The following is a 25,695-nucleotide window of genomic DNA, read 5'->3' as shown; positions in this document are numbered from 1 at the left end:
ATCCCCCAGATTGCCTGGGCACAGAGATTGGTAGAGTAGTTGGTAAGTATCCCATTTCCATACCAAGTCCATTATTTGCATGTGCATGACAGGTGCTGATACGGTTGAATGTAGCATGTCATGTTTAAGGATCTGGACGTGTTGTATGCTGCCTGTATGAAGAGCCCCAGTGCCACCATAGGGCTGCCATTCTTATGTACAACATTGAATCTGAGGCAGGGCAGATGTCCCCTCTTCCCTGCACAACCATTACAAAGTTTTGTGATGCATGCACAGGGCAACTCTGTTCGCCCGCATCATGTATGAAGGGGGGCCCAACACCTGTTTGGGGGGCAAACGTACATGCCTCTGAGAAAAATGAGAAATATCAAAATCCAATTTTTCATGCACTTTGAACAGCTGCTGAGAACAATATATTATATGGGGGCATATACCTGTATCAGATGGGCCCCTATGTACTCTGCTTTGTTGCAGCTCCTGCTGAGTACATAATTTACCTCCATATAAATATATGCAGTTGGACCCTACCTGCATCATGCTGTGGCTTAATTCTCATTAGGCACACACATGGCGGGGGTAAGGGAATGCACTGAGGGCCACAAGGATTGTAGTGATGCACTTGGTGCTGCACCACTTTCGTTCAATCTGCCCCTTTGTGTCATTGGCCAAGGCAATGTAAGGGAGCTTGAGAATGCACTGGGTCCAGACTACTAGCACTTTCCTCTTCCTGTAAATTGTGTATCACATACACCTCAAACTAAGGGGGTCATTTTGACCTTGGCGGACGGCGGAGGCCGTCCGCCAAGGTACCGCCGCTGAATGACCGCACCGCGGTCAAAAGACCGCGGCGGCCATTCAGACATTTCCTCTGGGCCGGCGGGCGCTCTCCAAAAGAGCGCCCGCCGGCCCAGAGGAAATGCCCCTGCAACGAGGATGCCGGCTCAGAATTGAGCCGGCGTAGTTGCAGGGGTGCGACGGGTGCAGTTGCACCCGTCGCGTATTTCAGTGTCTGCTTAGCAGACACTGAAATACTTTGCTTGGCCCTCTTACGGGGGCCCCGCGGCACCCCCTACCGCCATCCTGTTCCTGGCGGGAGACCCGCCAGGAACAGGATGGCGGTAGGGGGTGTCAGAATCCCCATGGCTGCGGAGCACGCTCCGCAGCCATGGAGGATTCACAAGAGCAGTGGTAAACCGGCGGGAGACCGCCGGTTTACCCTTTCTGGCCGCGGCTGATCCGCCGCGGTCAGAATGCCCTCGGGAGCACCGCCAGCCTGTTGGCGGTGCTCCCGTGGTCGGTGACCCTGGCGGTCACCGGCCGCCAGGGTCAGAATGACCCCCTAAGTCTATTACCCCACACACATGTGCTGATTTAGTATGAAAGGCCTGCTGCATCTTACTGAGTGTATGGGGCTTCCCTGCATCTGCTCCATCACTGGCACATTACTCAGAAACCTGCACCAACACATGCATCCTTGGACCACAGAGCAAGTGTGTCTCTGTTGAGGCATATGACTATGTGCATGTTCTTATGCCTTTCTGGACATATAATGGGATACCATTCAAACAATGGCTGGCCATGCAGTTTTAATAATATGTCCATAATTTCAATCAGTCAATGTGCAGGTAGGTACAACTAAATAAACATAAGTAAATTCCCATAGCATTATTGCTTGTGTGTGTGCCTTGTGATGGCACACACATACTATTAACTACCAACAAGGATGTATCAATGCATTCCTCAACACTTTGGAATGCCCACACAACCCCTAGGCAGTTGTCAGTTTGCAGTGACAATGAGGTAGATGTCTTCAACATCTGGGGCAGGCTCAAAAGCTATGGGTGTCACAAAGGGATGGCCACTGCAACAACCATAGCATGCCCCTCAGATGCAGTATACAGTGGCAAGCAGCCCTTATGGTCATGGAGGTGTAAAGCTAACAAACACCTGCATGAAAATGCCATGTGTATATGGTGCAGTGAAAAGTACCACAGTAGTGTCTAGGAAAGTGATGGTTTGTAGGTGCCGGGTCGCGATTATCTGAGACTATGTGTGATTGACTGATCATAGATATTTGTCAGTTGCTCTGATCTACCACTAGGGTTGCTTGCTCACTCAGCCTAACAAGTTAATAGTAAACAATGTTGTCAATTAACTGATAAGTACAAATATCACTAAGCAATGTTTTCCATTCATGTCTTGCAGGTGGACTTCCACCCTACACCGTTGGTGAGGTCGCCAGACTTGAAATCCCCAATGCAGCCAGTAAGTGTCATCTTCTGTGTCATATGTGCTAATCCAGACTTTGGTGTGAGACAGTCTGATGTGTGGAATGCTATTTATAATGGTTTTGCCTGACCAAATGATATGATATCATTGGAGTTAGGATGGTGACATCATGTCTGTTGGATTGTTGAGCATTGAGAATGGCTTGGTGGTAGCACAAAGGGCAACATGTGCTGGCATGGAATTGTGGGTATTAGGAAATGGAATGCCTGGCCATATAATCATTGATGTCTATCATGATAGGTGTCAGAACAGCTGTTTATGTAAATAGCATGCCTGTTGACAACTTTATCTGATAGAGACTTCTCGTTGCAGATTCCTTACCTTAGAATTTCCCCAGGCGTCAGACTGGATCCAGAGATTTTTTTCTTCGAGTAGTAGCCTTGCACACTGGCAGGTGGCGTTGATCGACTCCGCATCCGTAGTTGGCATTGTGGTCACTGTGATGACGTCAGAGTCGAATATAAGCGCCGCCTTGGCACGGTGACGTCAGTTTTTTTCTTTCCGTGCCACAAGCTGATCCGGAGAAGAGGTACCCTTGTCACTTTTTGGCTGGCCTCAACACATTTGTTGAATTTTCTGGTGACTAGGATGTCGCCGAAGACCAAGTTCAGGCTTTGCGAGGATTGTCACTGAATGATTTCGGTGATGGATTCGCATCGGGTCTGTTTGTGGTGTCTGGAGCTCGACCATGACCTAAAGTCATATCAGTCCCGGTCTCGCTCAAGAGGAAGGTCTCGAGACCGGCCGCGGAGTCATCACCACTCGTCATCCTCAAAATCATCTGGACATTCGGGTAAGAAGAAGAAGAAGTTGAAGAAGGCTAGGCATTCTTTGACTTCACCCCGTCGCTCGGATGATGCAACACGGGAAGAGCGTCAACACTCTAGGCCTCCGTCTGCGTAGCCTGTTTCTGGGTCTGCTGAGGAACTAGGAAAGATAGAATCCCCACCCGGGGTCTCCTTCCCAGCGGTGGAGGGACACCCTAGTCCTCAGGGTCCGTTTAGCAGAGAGTACACAAATCAAGCGGAGTCACCAACTGGAGGAATAAAGAGAAGTTTATTACATGGATTATAGCTCGAGCTAATAAGGAGTCCCAGGACAGTCAAGTGACTATCCTACGGAGGCTGCCCCTTCACTCTGGGGCACCCAACCTTATATACACACAAAACTGCTTAGTCAGAGGACAACTCCACCCCTAGCGTATTCAAGGTCCTCTGCGGCCTTCAGAATATTTCAGGGATACACGTGTGGTGGGAGAAAGTACAGATGCAGCTGGCAGGAGGTGGCAACGACCTGTACGAACCTGTTCTGGCAGTTACTGATTAAGCACAAACATTCTCGGAACTACGGTTAGAACAAGTAAATCACAGCGATAAGCAGATTGCAGCCCAAGGCTGTGAACACAAGGTCAATCATCAAAGTTCAGGAGGTTTGTCGAGCACATGGCAACATAATAAAGATAAACAGATGCCTAGCAGCTATGGTGTATGATTAAGTTTATGTACATTTTCTCACTGCTCCGTGCCTTCCCGAATTTCCGAGAGCCGGGGCAAAGCCTTCCCAACTAAAATAATTTTATGAGGCCATTCACCTCATATTTGGGCAGTCAGACCCCTCTGCAGCGCCTTCAGGTCCTGGAGGTTCAGAGGGGGGGCCCTTTGGGATCCGCGCTGGCAGCTACATCTCCGGCCACTAGAGGTCCCTCCGGAACCAAGTCCAGATCCGCGTCAGCACCGGTCGTACCATGGAGACATTCCCAGACACCGGCGAAGTCGTTGATGCTCCCGGCGTTGGTTGGGCACACAATCGACATTGACCCAATCCTAATCCCTGACAACCGGCGTAGGTCAATGCTGATTCCAACTTCGTCGGGTCTAGCCACCCCATATTACTATGGGTATGAATATGAGGAAGGAATGGATGGGTCACTGGACCCTTATGAATACCAGCAAGATGATCAGAACATGGACTGGGCTCAGGAATTGGGTGACACCAGCAGTCTTGATACCTCTCCAAACACTGGCATTCTGTCTCCTCTTACCGTGACTACAGCGGAGGGAGCTTCTCACTCCATGGTGGTCAGTAGGGTGGCTGAGGTCCTCAGACTTGAGATGCCTACTGTTGCAGTCAGGACTAATCTCCTGATGGAGGTACTTCAGCCCAGACAGACTGCTTTGGAGCCGCTCCTTCCATTTAACAAAGCCCTCACTGATGTCCTAATGGGCACCTGGTCAAGACCCAGCACAGGGCTCCTGTGAATAGGACAATCACCCGCCGCCATCAGTCCTCCCTGAAAGACCCTCAATTCCTGACCCAACACCCACGCCTGAAAGCTTTGTCAGTCAGGCATCCTCGTCATCTGATCTCGCAGGGGCCTGTGAAAGATCTGCAGTGGTGGCTTCCGAATCAGGATTGGGTCAACAGCTTCTCCTTTCCCCAACCAGATCTCACAGACATGACAAATGTATCACTACTGGGATGGGGTGCCACATGGGAGAAGTGGAGATCAGAGGCATTGAAAGCATTCCTCCCCGCTCTCTAAGGGAAAGTAGTGCAAGTGTTCACCGACAACACCACCACCATGCAGTACTGCAACAAACATCGTGGAGTGGGGTCGTGGGCCCTTTGTCAAGTGGCTTTTTGCCTTTGGACATGGCTGGAATGCCAGGGCATTTCCCTGGTGGTTCAACATCTGGCGGGCTCTCTGAACACCAGAGAAAACTTAGCCGTCGATACATAGTCGATCATGAATGGCGTCTCCATCTGGAGGAGGAGCAAGGTCTCTTTCTACAGTGGGGAGAGCCTTGGTTAGATCTGTTCGCCTCCGCAGAGAACACGCAATGTCTGTTGTGCATTGTAGTTTCCAAGGCGGTTCTCGCTCAGTGATGCCTTTTTTCTTTAGTGGAGCTCAGGCCTCCTGTAGGCCTTTCCGCCAATACCACTTCTGCCATGAGTTCTCAAGAAGATCAAGAATGACCGGAAGTTTGTTCTGGCTCTGGACTGGGCACAAAGAGTTTGGCACCCAGAGCTACTGAGCATGGCCACGGATCCTCCAATCAGACTGCCTCTTTTGGAGGATCTTCTGTCGCAGAGCAGAGGACGGTTCTTCACCCAAACCTGTCCAGTCTCCGCCTTCTTGCGTGGACATTGAGCGGCGGCAGTTGACGGCTTTTGACCTTCCGACCGAAGTCTGCGATCTTATCTTGGCAGCCAGATGTCCCTCCACCAAAACGGTATAAGCCTGTTGTTGGCACAAATTTGTGGCATGGTGCATGGAAAAGTCAGTTGATCCTCTTTCTGAAGTTATCTTATTCATTCTTTCATTAGCCCGTCAAGGTTCTGCTTATCAGCTCTCTCGGCTTTTCTTAGTTTGCCAGACCAACCTTCTTTTTTCAAATCCCCTACTGTAGGTAGATTTCTTAAAGGTCTAACCCACTTGTATCCTCCCACTCCATTTATCATGCATCAGTAGGATCTCAATCTTGTCCTCACCTACTTGATGTATGCCCCCTTTGAGCTGTTACACAATTCTCCCTTGCGGCTCCTTACCCTCAAGAATGTCCTACTGGTGGCTATCACTTCTGCTCACAGAGTGAGTGAGCTTCAGGCTCTTTCTTCCAAGCCTCCATTCTTGTCTGTACATCCTGACAACGTAGTGCTATGCACGAGGGCCTCCTTTCTTCCCAAGGTTGTCACACCTTTTCATGGAGGCCAATCCATCAATTTGCCTACTTTTTATGCACCCCCACATCTTTCTCATGAGGAGGACAGACTCCACCATCTGGATCCAAAGAGAGCATTGGAGTTCTATCTTAATTGCACTAAAGATTTCCGGGTAGACGATTAACTCTTTGTTGGGTATGTGGGTGCGAAGAAAGGGAAGGTGGTGCAGAAGCGCACCATCTCACGATGGGTGCTCCTCTGCATCAAAATGTGCTATGGTTTGGCAAAGAAGCAACCTCCAGAGGGTTGGTGTGCTCACGCAACCAGAGCAACTGCTGCTACCACAGCATTAGCATGCAGAGTTCCTGTCATGGACATCTGCCAGGCAGCAAAATGGGTATCATTACACACATTTACTAACCATTACTGCCTGGACAGTCAGGTCCTCATAGATGGCTATTTTGGTTGTTTGGTCCTTCAGGACTTTTTGGTATGATTTTGGTTCGTAGCCCACCTCCGAGGATGACATTGCTTAGGTATCTATTCTAAGGTAAGGAATCTGCAACCAGAAGTCTATCAGACGAACAAGTTACTTACCTTCAGTAACAATTTATTTGTTAGAGACATATTTGAGTTGCAGATTCCTTAACGGCCCACCCGTCCTCCCCGCTTGCAAACTGATTTCTAGGGACAGGGATTTCCCTTTAAGGGCCTTAGCTCTGGCACACCATTTCAGTGTTCTTAATAGCTCCCCGCTTCGGCATGGAAGTCGCGAAAAGAAACTGACATCACCGCGCAGAGGTGGCACCTATATTCGACCCCGACGTCATCACTGCAACCATGATTCCAACAACGGACGCGGAATCAACTAACACCACCTGACGGCGCGCAAAGGTACTGCTCAATGAAAAAATCTTCGGATCCAGTCTGATGCCTGGGGAAATTCTAAGGTAAGGAATCTGCAACTAGAATATGGGGGTCATTCTGACCTTGGCGGTCCATGACCGCCATGGCGGAGTGCGGCGGAAGCACCGCCAACAGGCTGGCGGTGCTTCCTGGGCGATTCTGACCGCGGCGGTAAAGCTGTGGTTGGAAAAGGGGAGCCGGCGGTTTCCCGCCATTTTCCCGCTGGCCCAGGGAACCCGCCATGGCCGCGCTGCTTGCAGCACCGCCATGGGGATTCCGACCCACTTCCCGCCAGCCTGTTTCTGGCGGTGTCCCCCGCCAGAACCAGGATGGCGGGAACGGGTGCCGTGGGGCCCCTGGGGGCCCCTGCACTGCCCATGCCACTGGCATGGGCAGTGCAGGGGCCCCCTAACAGGGCCCCACAAAGATTTTCACTGTCTGCTGTGCAGACAGTGAAAATCGCGAACGTCGCACCCCTTCAACTCCGCCGGCTCCATTCCGAGCCGGCTTCATTGTTGAAGGGGCTGTCCCGCTGGGCCGGCCGGCGGTCTTCTGGCGGTCGCCTGCCGGCCCAGCGGGAAAGCCGGAATGGCCGTCGCGGTCTTTTGACCGCGGAGCGGTTTTCGGCGGGAACCGCTTGGCGGGCGGCGACCGCCGACCGCCGCGGTCAGAATGACGCCTATGTCTCTACCAGATAAATCATTACCAAAGGTAAGTAACTTGTTCGTCACAGCACTATTGACAGCACTGTGTGCTACATATAGATTACACTTACTCACCAGACGGTACAGATGTAGGTTATCTATAGAGGTCTCTTGGGGCTTATATAGGAGACACTTGCACCACAGGTGCCTCAGTACCCTTCATATATATATTGAGGCTGTAGTACTAAAAGGACCCATATTGTGCTAGACAACAGTCAGTAGTGTACACAATTAGGAGACAACTCACCTCCAGATGCTTGCGGGAAAACTCTATGAATTTTCCCTAGCCAGATCTCATCAGAATTCCCAACATGGTCCTGCCACCATGATATTTGTGAGTGACGAAGGTCACATCACATGTGCATATGATGTGAATGCTGAGTGAGTACCTAGTACTTTGATGATGTCTGACATGCATGTACACATGATGTTCAACATATAAGAATACTGTTGAAGCACCCAGTGCAGTGCCAAACTCACTGTGGGCCTAAGGAAACCCATCCAGCCACCATGTTGTGCCGTTTTACACTTGTAGCACAACATAGCACAGGCTAGGGGGCATTAGTTTTGTACTGTGTAAACAACTTTGATGTGCAGGTCAGGCTTTGCCCAAACTTTCTGGGGACATTGCATTATTTGTACATGTGGACACATCATGAGCAATGGTCTTAAACCAGGACACATAAAAGAAGATTTACCAAATCTTAGAATAGCCGGTGGGAAGTTTCCAGACCCCCTATCAGATGGCTCCCACCTTGCATCCTTGATGGCTGGGCAAGCCTTGATGTTTCACCAGGGGTGTCAAAGTGGTGGACTGCATGCAAAGCCCCCCTTATAGACAAGGGCACAGGAAATCCAGACTTGTTGGGGCATGTAATCCTCACAAGTTTGATAACACAAATGTTGATCAAGGACAAATGAGTCCACTCCCCTCTGGGCCCTGTTGGTCAACTATGGATAGCCGTCATCACAGTCACGTATACATGATACTATAGATGGCTGGTAGGAATTAGTCACAGATGAGGAGAAAGTCATTGTTGAGGAATGTCTGGTGGATTGCATGTGTCATCTGCAGATGCAGTGTACATTATATGTCTGTTCAACCTCCAACCAATGCTGTATGTGATGCTTGATTCTCCTACTTTTTCAGCTGCTAATATGACACCTGAGCAACAGCATGCATACCACAAAAGGGCTGAAAGGTGCAGGCACATTTTGGATGGCCGATTCCGGATCCCACAGGATGGGAAGGAGGATCTGCAAGAAAAAAGCCACCGGGGAAGAGCGTGCGTTCGCACATGAGGGACCTCCACAGCAGCCATAGAAGAAGAAGGACAATTTGGGCAAAACATCAAGGGCGCAGGGGGCCTCTACAAGTCCGAGCCCTTCCACGTCAGCTGTACCTGTAAGAAGCCAGGCACCTGTGCAGCCACCTGGTGCGGTCATGAGCAGCCAATTTGAAAGGGACATGAGACGGGATCTGACCAACATAAAGGCCAGACTGGACAGATTGGAGAAGGAGAGTACCGACAACAAAAAGATATTGAAGTTCATAAAAATAAAAAATAAATGCAAAAAGCTAGTTCCACAGCCTCCCAATTCTTTCCACTCCCTTTTACTGTTGTAAGTAGTTTTAGATTGGGGTTTAGATGGGTAGTTTTATGTTAGTGTAGTAGTGTAGGGTAGGCATAGGTTAGATTAAGTATAGTTGGGGTGGTTTTTAGTACATTTTTTATTGAGGGGGATGGGTGGGAGTTCATGTTGGGGTATTTGTGTATAAAATAAAAAATAAAACAAAATAAACATAAAAAAAACAAAAAATATATATATGTTTTAAGGCCATAGGTTAGGTTAGTACATGTGTAGTCATAGTTTATGTTGTCATACTTGTATCTTGTCTCTTAAGGGGGTGGGGGGGACAATGTTTGGAGTGTGATGTTACATGTGTAAGATAATTTTAGAATAAGTTAGACAGGTGTAGTTGTAAGTTGAGTTAAGTTAGTTTAGGTTAGTTTAGTGTAGGGTAGTTTTTAGGGATTTTACATGAAATCCTGTTTCTATAAGACTAGTTTTGTTCAAAATTGATTCAGTGTCTGGCGGTTCTCATGTGTGCACTGGCCAAGTTGGAGGAATGGCCTAGGGTATGCTTACTGTCCTGATTTCCAAGGATTACCATGTGCATCCCCTATGACCAAGGAGATGACAGATTGGCTGTTAAATATCATCAACTAGTCCATACATTTGCCATCCACCGTTCCAGCCATTAACAATGTGTATGTATACTTTATCTTGGATGGGTAAGTATGGATTCTGCAGCACCAATAGATAGAGCAAATCACCATTTAAGTTTTTTGTTGTGCAGGAAGGTGTTCCTTCCTGCACAAAACAATCTCTCCCTCAGTGCAGCCATCCTTGCACTACAGTGCAAGGGTGGCTGCGTTGGCACACAACAGGTAAATTACAGCTGGCGCAGGGGGTAACACAGGGGTACGCCGTATTCTTTAAAATACAGCGTATCCCTGTGTTTTGAAATTGACGGTGTGTGATGCTGCTAAATTTGGCACAGCACCACGCACCGTCATTTTCTGTTAAATCTGGGCCTCTGTCCGGTCAGATGGTGAGGTTGCAGCTACTTGTACAGCTGCACACATTATGCTCACATACATACTCCATGTGTTGTATGTGTATTATTTTGTGGCCATTCCCATATTGCACATATGGTTGTCTCAGAGTTGTTGTGGGTTCACCCTGTGGGTTGTGTTCCACAGGTTGCAAGCTTTAGGGCAGATTTTTTCTCAAGTGGCACGGCTCAGGGCAGCAGCAATGTGTTGCACGACACTGAACCAGTTTAGGTACGCAGAAATGTGCCATGTTTACTTGAATACGGCACAGCCCTGCTATTACCTCTGCACCTGCACAGATTGTTCTCCCTGCACCAACACAGGCATTGTTGCAGTATGATGAAGGGGTGCCTGAGTTGAGGAAATTATTTGTTTATGTGCAGGGAGGTGTCCCTTCCTACACATGTACATGCTATTTTTGCTAAGCTGGCATTTCACTGTGTGCTGCAAGATTCAGCACACATGAGAAGTGCAAATCGACAAGGAGGAAGGGAAGCATTTTGACCAACTACACCACCCTGATACCACCCCTGGGGTGGTATTGACTTAAGACCTAGTTTGTGATGTCTCTGATGTCTAAGTTGTGTAGGTACAGGGGCTTTAACAATATGCAATAAGCCACACTGTTTGCGTGCCCCTTCCAGGCAATGTGCTGTATATTTACATGGTGGGGTATAGCCATACTGAGTGACCTACGTCCATGTTATGCATATGTTAGAGTGCATAGCACAACCAAAGCATCAGTACATGTGTGGCTTGGGTGGGGATTTAGGGCCTATGCAACCCTTTGGCATGCAGTGTGTCTGTGGTGGTTCTTGATAGTCTGCGCTGTCCTGTCCTTCGATTCCAGTGACCAGCTCCTCCAGGATGACTGCTGTGACCATCTCCTCCAGCTCATTCAGGTCCTCCTGTGGTGTGGGACTTCCACCTCCAGTCTGCAGTGCTGCCTTTAAGTTCCTGGCCTGTTTCTCCTTAGGCCTGCGCTTGCATTTGTGCCAGCCCTTCTTTCACTTGGTGACAGTCCTCTTCACCTCTGCCACGCTGTTGACTTTGTCTACTATTGCCTGCCAAATTGCGTCTCTCCTACCAACTGGCAATTTGAAAGCAAAGAATAGCTGGTGTTGGTGCTCCGTCACCTCTCTGACCAGGATGTCGTGCTCCTCACTAAAGCAACACTTGCGCTTTCTCTTCTCCTTCTCTTGGGACTTTTCTGGACCCTCCTAGCTGGTACTTGGAAGATTGGGGTATTCCTGGGGTCTCTCCAGGCCTGCAAACTCCATCTTCTCTTTAAATTCAAATTTTTCCTGCCTGTGCATTTTGTTTTGACACTAATGCAGTAAAAAAAGGCGCTAACCTGTGCGCCACTTTTGCAGTATGAAATGTCACAATGGTTAACATAATTTTTTTTATGCTATCCATTCCTTAGCACCATCATGCATCATTTCTTAAATATGGGGCACGGAGGGTGCTAGGGAATGACGTTTGCTCGCATAAAAAAAATGACGCACAACTGTGCTAGCGCAGTTGTCCGTAATTTTTCTTAAATATGGGCCATAATGTCTAAAAAGTCAGTGATATTAGCGTATGATGTCCTGTCTTCCCTTACCTTCATTATTTTGAGAGTTCTGCATCTTGCAACCTACACACTTGCCCTTAGTAAAACTGTCATGTGCAAGTGGGGAGGCCTAGCAAAGGTATTGCAGAAGTGGAGGGTGTCTACATGTTAGTGAGTTTATGAGTTATAGTAAGGTAAGAGAAAGCCAGTTGGAATAACCCTGGGTGGCATTAGGTAGAATGGTCTATAGGAAACAATGAATAGTGCAGTAATCCCTCCTTAAAGTCTTTACAGGTAAACCCTGTCTTATGCAGGAGGTGGCCAGACTGCCAGTGAAACACCCATTGGAGCTGTGCAGCTAAATAATAGCATTCTAAGTTCAGACGGATTAATCCACCCACAGTCACAAACCGCTTTAGAGTTGAAAAAGCTACCTGAGAGTGCTCCAGCCCCCAAATCAGATGTGGAACCTGTTGAGGTATCTGAAGAAGGAACAAGGGCTGAGCAGGTACAGGTTTATGGTATAATGCAATAACTGGGGTAGCACCAGCACCATCTACACTAGTGCCACGCGGTCCATTACTGAGAGTGGAAGAGAAGACCACAAAGCAAACTGGGCTTGAAAATACCCATTTGTCCCTTGGGATCAAAAGGTAACTGATTCCCAGTTAAATCTGGGCTCTAATTGTATATAAAGAGGGAAAGACTACCATTTGTTAAAGAAGCACTTCTTACATTATAAAATCTTTATCATGTTCTTACATTTTGTTGTGTAATTTACATCCCAAATATTTTGATGAATCTGCATGTAGATTGGCACTTAGGGATGAGGCAGATCACTAGTTTGATCTTGGCTAGGCTGCAGAACTATTTGAAGACATGGACAGAGTGGGCAATTACCCAGCACAACCTTCCAAAAGGTCTCACCCCTGCTTACCCTTCACAAGCACAATCAGCAGACATTTGTACCAGCAAAGTTTGCCAAAGTGGGTGGGTGCTGCTTGTTCACCCAATTGACAGTGCCTCTTCTGTTTCTCTCCTCTCTGCTGAGACAAATCCCCAAGCACACAATACTTTCCGATACTAATGGCGGGCCCATCTTGTCTGATTTTAGGAACTGTCCCACCTTGTTAATCTCATCCTTATTTGTCTATATCTGATCAACAGCCCTTTGAATCGGTTGCTGTGGTTCTTCCATCTGATCTTAATTTCATCCTGCTCTTTAATTCTATTTATATATTTTTAGAAAAAGGGATAATACTCCATAACCCAGGGACCTTGGTATACAATAAATCTAGGACACAAGTGGTCCCGAAGGGGAAAGTGTAGCCTTGGACTTCCACAGCAAATGCTTTGCAAGGGACACTTCCCAAAAAAGAGAGGGGTGGGGATTATCCAGACATTTTATGTAATTTATTCATGTAAACAAAAATCAGTCTCAAAATCACTTGGCAATTAATATTCAAAAACTGTAAAGGTGCTTCTATGTGGTGACGGTGCAGTGCAAAGTGACAAGGTGAAGAAAAGTGCACTGGTGCTATATGCAAACATTTACATGTGACTGAAAGGAATGGTATGATGCTTTAAGGGATACTCGATCCTCAAGTATCCCAAGACACATTCAAAATTAAAGACAGCCCACATCTGAAATTATGTTGATGTTTCGACCCCAAGTTTCAGGCTAATCAGAACAGGGTCATCATCACAAATGTTGCTTTCCTGAATGTTTTCCAGTCCTGTCCAGAATTTGCCTCTATGTCAGGTGATCACTCTAACCCCAGGCCTACTGCAGGCTATATTGGACAATTGTTATTGGTTTTCTTTTTTTTTTTAAAGAAGTCAATTGTAATATAAAAAATACATTACAAAAAGACTGGCGATGATTACCTTCAGATAACTCTAAACTATTTTTTAATGTAATAAATAAATAAAGTTTCTTCTCTTTCTTATCCCCTAGCAGCTATTTCCATAGATGCTGAAAAAGCCTTTGACAGAGTGAGTTGGTCATTTTTTTACTCAAAGCGTTCAACTGGTATGGTTTTGGTCCCAACATTATCTCACTCAGTTCTCTGCTCTATACAGATCCACAAGCTGCAGTATTAATTATTGGACTTGTTTACCACTATTTTTCCCTGCAACGAGGTGTTCATCAAGGTTGTCCTTTATCCCCTCTTTTATTCGTCTTAGCTCTTGAACCCTTCCTCTCTCGTATTCGTAAAAATAAATCTTATATCAGGCTTTCAATATGGTGATAAACATTTATAACTATCCCACGATATTCTTCTTTTTCTCTCCAATCCTGATATATCACTTCCTATTATGCTTAAGGAATTTACAGACTTTTCGTCTGTCTCTACTTATAAAATCAATTCAGAGAAAACAGAAATTCTACCTCTTACTAGATTTTGCACCAAACATTCCTTTGACTCCTCTGTGTTTCATTGTAATAATTCTAAAATCAAATACTTGGGCATTGGTTTACTAACTCAACTATAGAGCCAGTTAAAATAAATATGAAGGAATGTTTCAGTATAATTGATAAATTACTGTCCTCCTGGAATCCCCTTTATTATTCATGGTAGGGTCGTATGGATTCTATAAAAATGATGATTATGCCCGTTTTATTATACAATCTATCCATGATCCCAGTTCATGTACGAGAATTTCTTCACTTCTTTCTGAATTTCTTTGGAATAAAAAAAAAAAAAATCACAACATTTCCTCTCACTTTCTAAGAACCCTAAGGCTAGTGGAGGTTTGACTTTTCCAGATTTTCAAATATATCATAAAGATTTTTTCCTGAAACAAGCTGCCAACTAGTTATCTTCTGTCCCTTTCCTCTTTACACCCGTATGGCTCAATATTGAACTTTCCTTACTTGCACCTTTCTCTACTAAAGAAGTTTTAACATTCTGTTAAAAAAATAATATAATTTCTTCTGCGTTCATTAATCATACTTGTTTTTTGTTGAAACCTTAGTACCAAATACAAATTTCATCTAGAGCCTCGTTTTAGACCCCCCACTTTGGTATAACCGTGGTATTACAATAAACAATAAAGCCTTATATTGGAGAACTTGGAGGCACAGGGGGATTGTTTGGGTTCAAGATCTATTGAATGGCCTGAACCCTCGCTCCTTTTCTCAATTTCAATTTGTTTTTGATTGCCCTCAATCTTTTTGGTACAAATTTTCAATTCATATAGAGAATGTTATGGATATTTTTTGTTTGTTTCCACGAGATTCCACACCTCATTCCCCTTCTCCCCAAGACACATTTTAAAATTATTGTAATTGAATCCTAAAGCTGCTCTTATATACAAATATTTTTTCGCTCCAGACTCTTCTCGGCCTAAAACCAAGATATAACTTACTTGGGAATTGGATTTGGGATGTGAATGGACTATTTCTTTCTGAAACAAAATATGGTCTAGAATATTTAACGTTTCAAGAACAGCCTCTACAACTCAATCTATGTTTTTTCTTTATCATAGATTGTATCATACACCAGCATCCCTGGCCGAATTTTGCAATATGACTAGCCCTGCTTGTTGGTCATGTGGATACTCACATGGAGATTTACTTCCTGTTCTCTTTTTATGACCCCCTACTTCTGCTTTTAGCAGAATATTTGATCCCAACCTACAACATTTTTTTTCATAAATTGCCTTATGTTGGTTGTCTTTATTGTTTTAGGTAGCTTATCAGATACTATCACATTACAAGCACATGAAAAAGGGTTATTTGATCTCATGATGACCTTAGCTTTTCAGCAAGTTACAATTATTTGGAAATCTTCCTCTAGCATATCATTTACAGCTTGTTGGAATAATGTATGCCATTATCATCGATTTGATACTACTTTTGCTTCTGCATGCAGACTACTTGTTACTAGAGATATATGTAGGTCTCCATTAATGAATTTTCTAAATAACAATGCTGAATAATGTGTTCAATCCACAAGTTCTGAGAACTTTAAACCACTGTGATTTGTAATTTCTCTGTTCTTTTTTTCAAATACATTGTTCTGCTTATTCCCTTTATATTTATGTATTACTGTATCTTTCTACCGGATATCTAAATGTCGATTTTTATTTCTTCTCCCATTTTCTTTTTTGTTTCTTTCTTTTTATACTCCTTTTGCATCATAAAATTGTAAACAGCTTTTATTTTGTATAACTGTTAAAAGTTCTATATTTTTATTGTCTATATTTGTTAGGTTGATTAGTGTTTACATCTTATCTATTCTACAAAAAGCTGATTAAACCTTGAAAAAAGAATAGTGACAGGAAAAATTCTCTCATTTACCTGTAAAGAAACAAAGTGAGAGAAAAGTGGGGCAAGGCAGCCCATAGAGGGTTGAAAAATGACATTGCTTCTTAAGTAAGTATATTCTACCCATATTCTGTCAGTGGCAGTTGTTTCCATTTTTCTTGTGAAGATTTACAATTATAAATTTTAAGCAATCGTTGTCTGACCTCTTCCACTAGGGAGGAGCGAATGTTGCGTATAATTTCAATGGACAGTTCTCTGTCTGAGAGCTAGAGTTACAGAAAAGTAATTTTTCCTTCTGCTTTAAGGGGTCTCCGTAGTCAATTGTAAGCAGCGAACAGAAGAGCAAGCCTATCCCACCCATCAGACAGAGGAAGGAAAAAAGAGATATGTTGTTCTAAGCAAAGAGATGATATAATGAAGTCTGTTGCTCCGGGGCATCCACCCTGGAATTTGAGTCAAGACAGTAGTATCTCATGAAAGTGTGGACTGAATGCCAGGTGGTTGCCTTAGAGATTACTGCTATGTGGACATTCCTCAACAAAGCAGTCATAGCTGATTTACAACTATTGGGAGCGGCTAGGCGAATCCTAATACTTTTTCTCTTCAGCACATAATTGTCCCTCATTTCTATGCTGTTGCAGAGTTTTTTGTTAAACAGAAGCATTCTGCTCTATAGAAGACAAGTAAATATTAGTTATCTATTTATAGCAAGCAATAGATGACTACTACAGGAAATTTATCTTAATGCCTTGTACCCCTTATTACTTATGCTTTGTACTCTAGACATTTCGTATGTTGTTATGCTGGTCTCTAGGCAGGTCGGCCTACCAGTTACCTTCAAGCTGCATGTGCTCTGCCTCAAATATGAAAAACGATTTTCTATTTAAACTTTGGTAAGAAAGGGGTATAGAGTGTGCAAAAGTTCAATGGAGTTGCTCAAAGTGTGAATGCGTGCAAGAGACGTTTTCCCAATTAGATCTAAAAAAAGGGAATGTGCTTAGCAGTTTTGTTTAGTGCACCAGGTTGAAGCCCCATGTTTAAAAGAAAAGTAAAAACATTTTTCCAATGAAACTGCCAGATCTAATTCGGTAAGTCAGCTGTAAAATGTGGTCAGAGGTTTTACCCAGCTTCAAATTATTGAAATCTAGATGTAAGTTTAAAGGAAATGTTTTCTCCACCTACATTAAGAAGATAATATACTTGAAGGTACATTTTTGTGCACAGAAGGGAACAGCCTATGTTTTACCCCATTAGTGCAGGTGACGCAATTCTCATGTTCTCAGCACTCAATTTGTAGTGTGAAGAATGTGAACATTAAGGCCCTCATTCTGACCTTGGCGGTCGGCGGAGAGGCGGCGGTCGGACCGCGAACAGACCGGCGGTATTAAAAATGGCATTCTGACTGCGGCGGTCACCGCCGCGACTGACCGCCACTTCCCCACTCCGACAGCCACGGCGGTCATGACCGAGGGGCTGGAGTCTGCGCACTCCGGTCCGGCGGTCGACCCAAGACCGCCAACAGTATCATGACCCTGCTTACCGCCGCGGTTTCTGGCGTTCGGGACCCGCCATGCGAACCATGGCGGTAGGCACTATCGGGGCCAGGGAATTCCTTCCCTGGCACTGATAGGGGTCTCCCCCACCCCCCACTGCCCCCCCGAGTCCTCCCCCCACACCCTCCACCCCCCTGCCACCCCCCAGAGGTGGTACGAACCCCCTCCCCACCCCCACCCCGACATGCACATACACGCACCCCGACATGCACACACCCCCAACATGCACATATACACACCCCCTACACACACACATACACAACGGGGACACATACCCGCACACATACATGCCGACATGCGCACCCGCCGAACTACACACATTGCCCATAGGCACAGCAGCACTCTCCGCCCGCATGCACGCACTCACACACCCCCTCTACACACTCATACGCACACCCCCATGCACGCACACATCACACAACACCCCCCCACCCCCTCCCCTCACGGACGAACAACTTACCTTGTGCGTTGGTCCTCCGGGAGGTGACAGGAGCCATGGGGAGGTGACCGCCAACAGAAGACCGCCAACAGAAGACCGCCACACAGAAATGTGGGTCGTAATTCTGTGGGCGGTGTTCTGCTGGCGTGGCGGTGGAGGTTGACCAGTCTCCACTTTCCCGCCGACCGCCAGTGTGGCTGCTGGCGGTTTTTCCGGCGGAACGCTCCCAGCGGTCAGAATGCGCACAGCGGCATACCGCCGCGGTCGGCGGTCTTCACCGCGGCGGTAACTCGGCGGTCTCGCGAAAAGACCGCCAAGGTCAGAATGAGGGCCTAAGTCCTCGCACCAAGGGCTGGCGATCCATCTGATAATTACACCAGAGGCATTGCCTTTTCATGTCCCCACTTCAAGCTTCAAGGGAAAACCTTCCCTGCACTCCGAGATACATATTTAATTAATTTCAGTGACGTGCATATCTTAAACTGGAAATGCAGCAAAAAGGCTCTGGCTCCTTCAGTTTGATTTGTGCTCCAGGCACACTGAATCCTCTGAACACCAACCTCATGGGAGAGGTATAGTTTAAAGGGAAAACTTTCCCTTTTCCACTTTTATCTCTTCCTGGTGGATCCTTACTCTAGGGCTGATAAAAGGATTGCCAAGAAGGAATCTACCTGTTAGTCACCAGGAATAGATGCAAAGGGACACTGACCCTCAGTCTTGGACAACTGTAACCCCTACCACATCTTGGAGCTGTACAGTTTTTCGACCTCCCTTTTCGGATCAGTTTATGGGGTTTGCTTTCCTAGTGAGAAGAAAGAGCAGGAAGCTGGTCCGTCCTGGCATTGAGCCTCCCACACCATCCCGGTGTAAGAAAATCTTATTTTCCCCATGGGACAGCAGTTTGGAGGGCTTACCGCAATCTGCCCGCCAGATGGACAGACAGTCCATTAGAAAACAAGGTAAGGGTTTTTTGAAAAAAATAACAAAAAAACAAGGGAATTGAGTGGGTGGGTGGTCCATACAAACATCAGACCTCCTCCACCCTTGGGCACAACACAATCTTTCTGCCCTCCTGGGGGCAGATTGGGATTTTACCCTATATACACATGTGGAGGCAGAAACCCAACTAGACACCACACAAGTAATAATTACTCAAATCATTAGGGTGGAGGGGTAGCTTCCCTTCCTGGCATCAGCTCAGCTGCCCACCCCTAGGCCCAAGACTGTTTTTTCTGTACCCCAGGACAGACAGACTAGGGAATTTCTACCCACCTAGGAGGCAGAAAGTCTACTAGACACCAAGAAACAGATTAAAAAAGGAATTGGGTGCAAGGCTGGTGTGTTTGGCATTGGGCTGTCCCCATATCCTAGGGTAGAAGACAGTCTTTCTTCCCCCTTGGAGTTCACAGCCCAAATACAAGATTTATATTTATGAGCCATTGTTTCGATATACGGCAGGAAGAGAGGGGTAAACCCACCAATGATGTCTCCCACAAAGGGCAAAAAGGATGCCTGGAGCCCAGGGCTGGGACCTGATGATACCTACTTAGCTTTCTGTCCATTAGACCACCAGGGAAAACATTTTAAAAAGAATGGTGTGGAGAAGGGCAGTCGGTTTTGGCACTGGACTGCACCAGCCCCCCACCCCAGTTTTGGGCCCCAAACATACTGAGATCTATTCAAGTGTGACCACTCTGAATTTCTATGGCGCTCAGAAATGTCTGGGGTTGGTAGTTTTTGCCTGTACGCTGGCAGACACCATGACCAAATCCCACAGCTACCCATTTGCCAAGAATCAATGAAAGCTCAAAGTAAAATTCTGGAAAATTCCAAAGTGCATTTCTGGGCATTTCCTGTTCTGAGCCACAGACCCACCCACACTAGTGGGGTACCATTTTATTATGAGAACTGGGGGGAGGTGTTAAAACATTTTCGTTATTCCCCACAGATTACAGAGGTTCCTATCACACAAATGTGAGGAAAGTCTTTGGTTTTAGCCAAACTTTAATGTTTGCATAGCATTCGGGGTAAGAACATGTAGTGGAATCCAAGCAAGACACACCACAACAGGACTTCAACAGGTGTCTAGTTTTTAGAAATGAATAGGGTTGGTAGGCTTCCATGGATGCCCTCTGGCCCCAGGTCCAAACACTGCAGCTACCCATATCCCAAGAATGAAGTGGGATCAAAGTGAAATTCTTGAAATGTGCATGGTTCATTTCAGGACATTTACTGTTCTGAGCCATAGGCCAACCCACACAGGTGGTATACTGTTTTTATTGGGAGAAGTGTAGGAATGCTGGAGGAGTTGGGTGTTTGTCGTTCCCAACAAATTCCAGAAACTGTCTATCAAATACATATGAGGAAAGGCTGTGATTTTAACCAAAGTTTCATGTTGGCAGGGCTTCTGGGTAAGAATAAGTAATCAGAGCAAAACAAGTTGAATATCCTGGACCCCCCACCCCCGGGGCTACTTTTTAGAAATGTCTCGGTCTGGTGGATTACCCCAGCAGTCAGTCAGCCTCAGGCCCCAATCTGACCAGCTAACCACTTCCAAACAATGAAATTCAAAGGAAAAATGTGGCTATTTCCATATTGCATTTTTTCGGGACCTTTCCTGTCACAGATGATAAGTTGCCTCAGACAGGATGGATACTGTGTCTATTGGAAGAAATTTGCGTCCCCTGGGTGCAACACTTACAGAATTCAGATTTTGTTTATACTTTTCAGAAATGCATATCTTTCTTGGCTCATCTGAGTTTTATACATATTTATCCCACAAAAACAAATAGGTAGAAACCACAAAAAATAGGGAACATTGACCACCATTTAGAAAATTGCAAAACCTGTAGGAAAAATAGGATTGATTTTGAAAAATCTGTCCTTTTTCTGATAGCTGAAATGAGGGTGATAGCTTTTTGTTGATGTCATTAATGGAACAAAAAAAAAAACATTTTCATGCACAGCACTGGATAATGAGTTACTTAACTATAACTGCAGTTATCCATCATTGGCATCTATCATAGATTCACATGCTTGAATCATTCGCTGTAGTCAAAGGTGGAGTCCCATGGTAACTTTAGAAAAGCAGTATGCAACAAACACCATAGGCAATGATACCAGAAGGCCCTGAGTCCACTAACCTATCTATGTTGTTTTTTTAAAAAGGACTAAAACCTGAACTATGACCAATCAGGTGCCAGCACCCTCTAGAACACTCCCAAGAGAGACTCCTTCCCTCAGATTGTTAGAGCACTAGAGTGTAGGATATTGTTAGAATATAAGAGGAGCCTCTAAGGGGAGGAGGGTGGGTCGCATGTGAATCTGTGAAAGATGCCAATAATTTTCTTAACCAGTACTGGATCTTTCATAGATTCACATGCTTGAATCAGAATAGCAGGCAGTATAATAACATAGTGGAAATCTTTAGAGGATGGGGGGGCATAAGAGAATTCACAAGTGTAAGTAAAATAATTACATTGTTTGTGTAGGTGAAAAAGCATACATACATGCAGATATAAACTTTATATCTAAAAGAAGTGACTTATAGAAACTTTCCCAGTGAAAGTATCTAGGACTAGACAGCAATTTGTGTAGTTAACATAGGGAAAAACATTCTCTATTAAGGGAGGCTCACCTTATTGAAATGGATGATGCAGAACCACTTGTTCCACTGCTGCGTCACTCCTGTGCGTAGACTGGAGGCAGTAATGCTGCGTGAATGAGTGGGGGTCTTCCAGGTTGCAGCACGGCATATTTGTTCCAGTGTAATTGTAGCAAAACAGAGCAAACAGAGCAGTAGAGGTAGATACTACCCTTGTTGAGTGTGCCTTAGCTTCTCTTCTAAAAGGTTTTCCTGCTGTGGAATGGCAAAACTGGAGCGTTGAGGACAGCCATCTTGCTATTGTTCAGCGGTGACCACAGCAAATCTGGAGGGGAGAGGTAGGAGGTGGAGACGGAAGGGGGAAATAAAAAAATAAAAAAATAAAAAAATAAACTTACCTTACCGCCTTCCCCCCAACGTCTCACTCTTGTTCCCTCGATGTGATATCTCAGCATTCACTGGGGACACCAGCACAGGCCCCCTAGCAATCCTTGTGCTGCTTTCATGCTAAACGTAGCATGAAAACAGTGCTAGGATTGGTTTTAGTGGCTCTGACTGCCGCTCAGGACACAGCACAGAGGTCTGTGCAGTTTCTCCAGCCCGGCTGTTAAACCCAGCCGGGCTGGAAAAACCAAAAAACCTAAGTGCACATGTGTGTTTTGGCCGGCCTGAGACAGCCGGCCAAACACACATGCACACTTAGGTGCACTCTCTCCTCCTCCCCCCACCCATCTCCTGTGGCCCAACCCCGCCCCCCCCAGTCTTTGGCTATACCAGCAGCAGAAAAATAAAATGACTATGGTTTTTGTGGTTCCTTTGCTATGCTGCCCCTGCTATTGTTGCTTTTGTTACTGCTGTCTCTTTTTCGTCCAGGTCTGTAGGACAGTAATTGCTGATCAGACTTCCAAATAGCTTTAGTATGTTGGAGATAGAACTTGAGATATCTCTTAACATCCAAAGTATGTAGATATCTTTCTGCTGGTGTGGTTGGATTGGGACAAAATGTACAAAGAATTACTGGTTCATTGAGCTGGAATTGAGAGGGAACTTTCTAAATGCATTTCGGATTCGTTCTAGAATTTCAAACTCCTCTGTGAAGCATAAGAAAGGTTCTTGCATAGTGAAAAGCTTGTATCTCACTAATCCTTCTGGTGGATATAATCGCAAGCAAGCAACCATGCGAGGAACTTTAATTCAGCTCTATGAATAGGTTCAAAAGGGGATTTCATCAGCTGTGATAAAAAAATGTTAAGATGCCATTCCAATGGGGGCACCGTTACTGGAGAAAAATCCCTGAACAAAACCCTTCATGAGCTTCTTAATTAGTCATCAGGAACAAAGAGATACTGTGTCTGACAATCAACAATATCTGGAAATTGCTGCTAAGTGTACCTTTACTGACCAGGCCAGACTTAGCTAGTGATAGCAGATATGGTAATATCTGTTCTGGAGAGGCTTCAAAACAGGTTTGCATTTCAATCTGAGTGAGATTTAGATGTCTGAATTCATAAAATTCAGGAGTCTCATTTGCAAATGTAGCAATGCTGGTTCTGAATGTAATATCTGTCCCTGGTGCATTGATGGAAGCGTAAGAAGTCATGGGAGGCGTATCAGTTTTGGCTTCCGACATGGAAGAGTTTTGTGTACCAGAATTGTCTGGGCCATTTGGGAGAAATCAGGATTAGGCGACAGTTTCCCACCTTCATCTTGATGAGGACTTTGGGAATTAGCGGGAAGGGGGGTGAGGGGATGGAGCGTCTGCGTAAATCCTGAACAAGAAACAAGCATCCTAGGACCAGTTTGCTGGGTATTCAGGGTTTGAGCTGGGACTGTTCCCATAAGGAGCAAGGTTAAGACTGATTTGCATATGGCTGGGTCCAAACTGGAATGGCATGACGAGCAAAATAACTGATGCATGAAACCCATATCTGTGAGGAAGGTGAATGTTTGATTTTGTTCCACATTCCATCCATTATCTATTCTTTTTGCATTTGTCGCCTTAAGGGGGAAGGGTATGCCCATGCGTGGGACCATGCTCCCTTTGTCACCAGATTCAAGTTAGCTTTTGCTGATGAGGGGTGATGCCCTGAAATCGTCCCAGGATGCTTGTTTCTGGTCCAGGGGAGGACCTGGCAGTTTGGGCTGGATTGTTTCCATGGGGAGCAAACATCAAGACTGATTTGCAAATAGTTTGGCTCGACACTGGAATGGCATGGCAAGCAAGAACACTGATGGATTAAACTCAGATCCGTGACTGCGGGTGAATGTTTGATTTGTTCCACATTACGTCAGTAATCTGTTTCTTTTTTGCATTTCTCACTAAGCAGGTGAGATCTGTGAAACAGTGCCACATCAGTTATTTTAATTTTAATGTAAATTCATCGCAGCAATGCTGTGCCTTTATCAGTGAATTAAAACCCTTCAGGGAAATGATTCTGAGACTATCTATTGGCGAATATAGCACAGCTCCTTCTCTACTTCATCATGCCAATTGCACTCTGGGTAACCTAAATCAAGTTCAGGAATGTCACAAAAGAAGTCATGTAAGGTACTCTGGTGTAACTCCATGCAACTATGTTAGCTTCTAGAGGTATTAGTCATACCAGTGTGTATGACTTCTCTATTCTTCTTTGTTGTGATCACAGTAAATGTGCAGAAGGTTAGAAATGTGAAAACAAAACTTGTGTAAAACACAGGGAAAGGAATGTTAGTGGAAGAAAAAATAATTAACTTTAATCGTGGGGACCCCTCAAATCCTTGACCAATCACTTAAAGAAATGAACATAAAAGAGAGAATAAGAAAGGGATAGTTTCCATTACATATGTATGTCCCGTTCTCAACTCTCTTCTCTGTTCTAGAATACGATGTTCTATCTAACTTCAAAGGAAAGTGCAGAATCCCTATGAACAAATACATGATAGGGTAGAGAATATTACTTGTCGCTTGTGGTATTTAGGGAGTAGCTGAAAAAATAGTTAAACTTCAACAACAAGTAAGCATTCAAAATCATAGGGAATTTTTGCAGTCTGTTCCAGGAATGTAGGCAACAGGGGGGAAATTTAAATCACCTCTGGTCTGAGGATAACTCCATCGACTTCTTGGTTGCCCTTTTATGCTACATAACTTTTTGTTTGGCAACGTCTGTAAGACCTTTGTATCCCCCAATCACACTGTGTGTGTGTGTGGGGGGGGGGGGGGGGACAGGGTTTGTGTCCACCTGATCATTTTGGGTGACTGGAGATTTGAAAACCTAGAATCTTTGATGCATCTGAAATAGTTTTTGCTGAGTGCTGTTTAACACCGAGTGTGAACAACAGATGAAAGAGAAAGCCCCTTCTAAGAGATTCTTTTTCTTCTTCAGTTATTGGTGGCTGCTTTCATGTCTTCCAAGTTGCCCACTATGATGTCTTCCTTTAGTGGATGAACCATGTGCTCTTGTAAGGACGTCAGGGTGAGATTTTCTGTATTTGAAAAGGAGAGTAGACAGGATGAGTCCACACCGTTTAAATGAACCTCATCAAGTCTCTCTTAGGGCCTCGGATAATGATTTTGCTTATTCTTGATGTAGAGGCACTATTACCTTGTGAACTTTCAATATCCGCAATTGTAGTTCACCTTTCTTAGGGGAGTGTGACAAATCCACCTCTTCTCCTGGGCATCTAAAAATGGTTTGTGATACTGAGGGTGTTTTTCAGCTTGTTCTAAAGCACTGAATCATGTTTAAATTCAATATGTCCTTTATTGGAATTGTTTTCATACCTTTATTTCTGGCCGCTGCCACAATAACTGCCTAGGAAAAATACAATTCTCTTATCACAGTTCAATTTATTCTAGGGCAGGTAGTTGCCAAGAAAGTGGGTGCCACTAAGCAAAGCTGCAGCTGCAGCTGCTTGTGAGAAAAATACTTTTGAAATACCCCTTTTTCGCTCTAAAAAACCAAAGCCTAAGTAGAGGTTTTAATTTATTTCAATGTCCAGAAGCCAGACATTTGGAAAACGATCTTTCTTATTAACAGCCTTGCTGTTGATGTTGCAGTTTTTTAAAAAAATAAATGCATTGCACTAATAAAATCGAACTCATGCTTACT

General features: G+C 45.1%; 1 protein-coding gene across 1 annotated transcript in view; it reads left to right on the top strand.

The window, feature by feature from the left end:
* GRK1 (G protein-coupled receptor kinase 1) overlaps positions 1-25,695 on the top strand; it is a 423,541-nt gene that overhangs the window by 111,321 nt on the left and 286,525 nt on the right. Inside the window, 3 exon segments of the mRNA XM_069204635.1 lie at positions 4,552-4,572; positions 16,125-16,147; positions 23,354-23,369. Coding sequence (XP_069060736.1) covers positions 4,552-4,572; positions 16,125-16,147; positions 23,354-23,369 — 60 coding nt within the window.

The sequence above is a fragment of the Pleurodeles waltl genome, chromosome 8, assembly GCF_031143425.1.
Source record: "Pleurodeles waltl isolate 20211129_DDA chromosome 8, aPleWal1.hap1.20221129, whole genome shotgun sequence".
Taxonomy (NCBI): Eukaryota; Metazoa; Chordata; class Amphibia; order Caudata; family Salamandridae; genus Pleurodeles; species Pleurodeles waltl.
This window is presented reverse-complemented; position numbering and strand designations above follow the sequence as displayed.